General features: G+C 39.0%; 2 protein-coding genes across 2 annotated transcripts; one reads left to right on the top strand and one right to left on the bottom strand.

The window, feature by feature from the left end:
• Positions 1-2,872: 2,872 nt before the first annotated feature.
• On the bottom strand, positions 2,873-3,331 carry LOC130974423 (uncharacterized). The gene has a single exon (XM_057899311.1). It carries the CDS (start codon positions 3,329-3,331, stop codon positions 2,873-2,875), a length of 459 nt encoding a protein of 152 aa, XP_057755294.1.
• A 1,311-nt stretch (positions 3,332-4,642) lies between these two features.
• On the top strand, positions 4,643-5,383 carry LOC130974422 (uncharacterized). Its single transcript, XM_057899310.1, has 3 exons — positions 4,643-4,819; positions 4,907-5,080; positions 5,375-5,383. The coding sequence occupies exons 1-3, from the start codon at positions 4,643-4,645 to the stop codon at positions 5,381-5,383; spliced, it is 360 nt and encodes a 119-aa protein (XP_057755293.1).
• The last annotated feature ends 617 nt before the right edge of the window (positions 5,384-6,000 follow it).

Here is a 6,000-nt window from a genome sequence, read left to right as displayed (position 1 = left end):
ATTAGGTGCGCTCTTGCAAAAAAGGATTGAATCATCAGCAAACAAAAGGTGATTAACTGTCTGGCATCTTCGATTAACTTGAACTCCTTGAATTAATCTGTTTTGCTCTGCCTTGTGTAGCAAGAAGGAAAGCCCTTCTGCACAAAAAAGAAAGAGATGTGGAGATAAGGGGTCACCCTGTCGGATGCCCCTATTTGGCCTAAAATAGCCAAAAGGTTGACCTTCCACAACGACAGAGTAAGAAACAGTCGTTACCAATTCCTTAGTTCAGTTAATCCATTTAGCATCAAAGCCCATCTTATTCATAATATACCATAAAAAATGTCATTCGACCCTATCATAAGCCTTGCTCATGTCTAGTTTAATAGCCATCTCATGCTCTGCCCCACTTCTCTTATTTTTCAAATAGTGCATACATTCGTGGGCAATTAGGATATTATCTGAAATGAGTCTACCTTTGAGAAACGCACTCTGATTTGGGCTTATAATTTTATTCATAATACTTTGTAATCGATGCACCATAACTTTAGAAATAATTTTATACATAACTGAAGACAAGCTGATCGGTCGTACCTGAGTCATGTCATTGGCATCTGGCACCTTTGGAATCAAACAAATTTGAGTATGATTGAAGCTTTTTAGAATTCTGCCACTGTGAAAGAAACTTCTTACTGCCTTAAAAACGTCACCTCCAACTATATCCCAGAAAAAGTGAAAAAACTTAGCTATAAACCCGTCATCACCAGGAGCACTCTAAGCGTGAACACTAAATGTAGCTCTTTTGACCTCGTCCATAGTTATTGGCCTTTGGAGCCTACAGTTCATGGAAGCTGTAACCTTTGGCTCCAAATCCTCTAAGTATGGATTCGGATCAGCCGAACAAGAAGAAGTAAAAATATCGCAAAAGTAGTCCTCAGCTATCTTTGCAATATCCTCCGGTTTCGATGCAATCTCATTGTCCCTCCCCACTAATCTCCAAATTCTGTTCCTTCGCATCCTTCATTGAAATTTCTGGTGAAAGAATCTAGTGTTCTGATCTCCTTCTTTTAGCCACTTGACTCTAGATTTTTCTCGCCAAAAGCTCTCTTCTTTCAAATATGCCAGCTCCAACTTCTTCTCTAAACTAGTAACCTCCTCTCCCCCATTGATTCCAGCCACCCGCAACTCCTCTAGTTTAGCTTGAAGGTCCTCAATTTCTTTTCGAGAGTTTGCTTTGTGAGTTTTCTGCCATTGAACTAGTCTATGTCTACAAACTTTCAACTTTTGGGCCAAGGAGAACATAGCTGAGCCTACAACTTCCATTCTCCACACTTCACTGACAATTCTCTTGACGTCCTCTTCTCTACACCAACGTTCCTGGTATTTAAACCGCCTTTTACTATGCCAGGATTGAGGTTCGGTTTCCATCAAAAGTGGAGCATGATCCGAGCCTGATTATGTGAGCCTGTGTACCACTGCATTCGGAAACTTCAACTTCCATTCCATCCCAACTAAATAGCGGTCAAGCCTCTCCTTCACCAAATCCTCTCCTTGTCTTCGATTTGTCCACGTGAAAGGGTGCCCCACCATTCCAATATCCACTAATTCGTTACTGTCAATAAAATTAGTGAATGTTGCAATGGTGGTTGCTGATTTTTAGCCTCCACCCTCCTTTTCTGCTTGGCTTGTTATAGCATTAAAATCGCCCGCTATTACCACTTTTCCTTCCAGGTGTTTGCTCATTGTTGTAAGCTCCTCAAACTGTAAGGATCGAATTTGTTTCGAACAACTCAAATGGACACCAATGAACGCCCATACCTCACTGCTTCCGACTTCCTTAATTTCGGCTGCCACAAAGAATTCTCCACTGCTAATAATTTGAACACTGATGCTGTCCTTCCAAGCTAGCACAAGTCCTCCTGCCACTCCTACCGGGTTAACAATATGCCAGTTTTCGTAGCCGCATACCCGAAGTTTTGCTTCCACCTGTCGAGATTGGTTCTTTGTTTCACTTATAAACACAATCTCGGGGGAGTGGAATTTACAGATCCCTTTTAAGGTGTGAATTGTCAGGGGTCTCCCCAAACCCCGACAATTACAAACTATAGTTCTCATGGCGCCTTGGGTGCCATTTGTAGGCTGGCACCCTCCACCATCTCTTCAACTGCATTTTCATCCTCTATTCTTGCTTTCTTTGTAGATCCTTCAGCTATACCACTCATCAACCTTTTTTTGGGTTCATTTTTAGTATCTGACTCTGCAGCACCTTGTCTTGCTAACCTTTTCCACTTCCTACCTTTCTCTGTGGTGAGACACTACCCAATAACGAATTGCATAAGCTGCCATTCATCCTCCTTGGTATTGGACTGACCAGCTATGATAACCTCCATACATTCTATTCTAGAATTGGCTGATTGAGGTGACTCTGGTGCTGCCCTATTACTAGTGTCTTGTGGTTTCAAATTTTGTTTCCCTTCTTGCATTGACATCCCTGCAAATTCTTCCAATAAGCAGTTTAAGACCGGTTTTTTCTTACGTTGAGTGGCCTTATTCTGGTTTTGGGTTGAGTTGTTGAATGCTCTTTCTCCTTCAGAGTAGATTCGCGTTCCCACTTGGCTGGCTTTAACCCATTCGCCAATGTCATCCTCTTTTACCATATCACTCTCTGTGTCCTTCAGCAGATCATGGCAGTTTTTCACCTCGTGCCCCAATTTTGCGCAATAGGTACAGAACTTTCCAAGTCTCTCATAGCGCAGTGCCACTTCTACCTCCTTTTTATTAGGTCCTGCCACTATTAACTGATCTCTCACTTGCCTGACAGCATCAATATTGATTTTGGTCTTCACAATCCTAGTTTCTCTGCCTCGCATCTGAAATTTACCTACCTCCAACACTATGCCCAATTTTCTCCCAATTTACATCCAACTTCGAGAGTTTTACACGATTCTGACAAACCCCAAAATTGAACCCAAACTGGAAAATTGGAAATAATCTCTTCATCACAGTTCTGATCTTCCTTCCATCTCTTGACATGGAGCACATAATCTTTGAATAGCCATGGAGAACCACGTTCAACACGCAAGACATCCACTTCTTTATTAAAAAAGAATTGGAAGAAATTATCCCCTTTATCACTCACGCTAAATCCTTTTGGGTTTTCCCATATAGCCTTTAAAGCATTCTCCATGGTTCCAATTGAGAAGGTTTTGGAAGCAAAGAGTCTGCCGTAGAGACTATTGGAGCAAGCGTTAATACCTTCTGATATGTCAGCCTCTTCCAGTAGAATCACATTCCTACCTCCTTTCCGGTTGTCATCTTCGATCCGATCTTCATCCCTCGTTGTCTCAGCCATGCAGATTACAGAGACTTGTATTGAGATTTAATTGACGTTGACAATATAGCCTTGACGGCAATAGGAACTCCATTAAGAAATCCTAACAGAGCACTAAAAAACTCTAACAAAGCGCTAAAAAGCAAAATTTGGAAAGATTAGCTCTTTAATCCCTTCATCTTATGCATCATGTTTGTTATATATATATATGTTTTACGAAAAATTTTGAATACTCTTGAAACATTGGTTTGTAATTTAGTAATTTTATCGTTAATTTTATTAATATATATTATATATTTATTTTATAATTAAAATCAATGATTAAAATTATTAGAATATTAATGTTCCAAAAATATTTAAAATTCTTCCTTTGTGCTATCTTTGTACCATGATGATTACCGATGACTGTTGTATTTTGTATTTATCTTTTCTATTGGGTTGGTGTTTTATTGCAGATGTAATTAGAGAGGTACTTATATCTCATTATCCACGTTGAAAGGGGATTTTCGTGAGGCCTTTTCAAGATATATATAGACCACTAGATGCATTATTGGACCCACCCATATTTCAAATGATAATTTTCTTGTCTTTATGTACTAATTAATCCTACCAAGGCTACGTCAATTAGTTAAGCTTTTAAGATTGACACACAATAAAAGTTCCCGTATAATTCAAGATATAACAGCATAATTAAAAAGAAAGAAGATATAATAATAATAATAATAATAATACATACATACATACATACATACATACATACATACACACGGACAGACATGAGGGGGGCGAGTGGCGGCCTCGGCCCCCCAACTTTTTTTAATAGTAATAAGTTATTATGTATAATTTAATTTTTTTAAAAAATTATTTATTATTTTGTCTAGTATAAATAAAAGTTCAGTCTAATTTAAATATTAATAATTTTTAATATTTACAAAGTAAGTAACAATATTAAAGAAATCTAAAAAAGATATTATTACTAATATTTTTTAATTAGAGTAAAGTATCATTTATGTCCCCAACGTTTGGGGTAAGTCTCAAACCTGTCTCTAACGTTTTAAACGTCCTATTTGTGTTCCAAACGTTTCTAAAACGCATCAATGTTGTCTTACCGTCAAAATTACTAACATTTGGTTAACGGCGTTGCATACGTGGAGGTAACTGTACACGGTGGCAGGGCTTTTTTTATGTGACCGTTACTGAATTAAAAATAAAGGGAAAAAGAAACAGATAACCATCAAATAATGGTCCTCTTGAAAACCCTTATTCTGCAAATCTTCTCTCCTCTTTGATGCTGCACCTCCTGTGAAAGTCGACTTCTCTGGTTGAAGAAAGATGGAGGCTGATGCATGCCAGTCTGAAGCAACACACGGCAGCAAGCAGGCGACAAGAAACAGAAACCAGGCACGCCGAAGGAGGACTACGTGCTACTGTGGGGAACGGCCTGTGCTCGCCACCTCATCGACGGTCGAAAATCCCGGGCGGAGGTTCTGGGGTTGCGTTAACTTTGGGGTGAGTTTTAGCCATGCGTTTGTTGTTGTTGAGTTTTATGTTTTGACAATCTGTGGGTGTGACTCGGTTGTGTCATATTTGGTATAGATTGGAGAAGAATGCGGCTATTTTGTATGGGCAGAACCAGAGGAAGAGCCCTCACAAGTTTCAAGGCTAAGGATGAAGGTCAGAAATTTGAAGAGCAAAATTGAGAAGCTTGAGTTCAGGTTCATGGTTGCAGTGGGAGTTGCTTTAGTTGGATGGACAGTTGCCCTAATATTGGTTTGTGAGAAAACAAGCAGCACCAAATTTGGGAGACTTTTACTACAATGAGGTGGAGATAGTGAGATTTAGGAGAATATGGATAGATCCCAACTTGTGCTCTGTTTTTTTGTCTAGAAATAGCACTGATGTTTACATGGTTGGTGTTTTGTTGAACTGAATGAGATTGTAATGAAATGATGTTTTGATGATTTAAGTTCGGGCAAATGCTATATTGTGCTTGTGTTAAAAAGTGCAATGATATATTGTGCAGCCTGTTTATAGTGTTATATTTTGCATTGTTATATTTTGCAGCTGAAATAAAGTGTTACATTTTGCATTCTGCTTAAATGAAGCAAGTCATGAGCATGACAACAATTTGAACTGTAATATTTTACTTAATCAATAACCATTAAGAATGTCATCACCAAGAAGCACAAACTGGGTTCACAACAAAACATCAAAACAGGAGCTACACTATTGCTCCACAACAACTGTATCAGATAATTAGCAACAAGCACAATGGCTTCACAGCAAAATAACAAAATAGGAGCTAAAATGTTTGCTCCACAACAACTGTATGAGATAACAAGATAACAAAATGCAGTATTTAAAATGGTTTTGGCAAATTCTAATGATACTAAAGAGAAAACAGGAAACTGCAGACACCATCATCATCACATCTTCTTCCATGCCTTTGGAGGTGTCCTAGCCATAAACTTCAGCTGGGATATGCTGACGTGCTTGGATGGGGTTGGCAGCACTCTGAGATTGTTGTCCTTGGCAGCATCCTTGAGTTGTTGTCCAGAATTATTGTTTGTCGGGGTCATCTTAGCCTTCTTTGACATAGCCTGAGATTGCTGAGAACTGATATCATTGGAAGATGATTTTCTCTTCGGCCTTGATGTGGTGGTCTTCTTAGCTGCAGCTTGTGATTGCCT

The sequence above is a fragment of the Arachis stenosperma genome, chromosome 4 (assembly GCF_014773155.1).
Source record: "Arachis stenosperma cultivar V10309 chromosome 4, arast.V10309.gnm1.PFL2, whole genome shotgun sequence".
NCBI lineage: Eukaryota > Viridiplantae > Streptophyta > Magnoliopsida > Fabales > Fabaceae > Arachis > Arachis stenosperma.
The sequence above is the reverse complement of the archived record's forward strand: the minus strand, read 5'-3'. Positions and strand labels throughout refer to the sequence as shown.

What these genes read in the sequence shown, in the direction of transcription:
- LOC130974423 (XM_057899311.1), bottom strand. Translation starts at nt 3,331, where the DNA reads ATGGCTGAGACAACGAGGGATGAAGATCGGATCGAAGATGACAACCGG.
- LOC130974422 (XM_057899310.1), top strand. Translation starts at nt 4,643, where the DNA reads ATGGAGGCTGATGCATGCCAGTCTGAAGCAACACACGGCAGCAAGCAG. An exon ending in GGGGTTGCGTTAACTTTGGG is followed by an intron (nt 4,820 to 4,906) that starts GTGAGTTTTAGC and finishes TATTTGGTATAG; the next exon opens with ATTGGAGAAGAATGCGGCTA.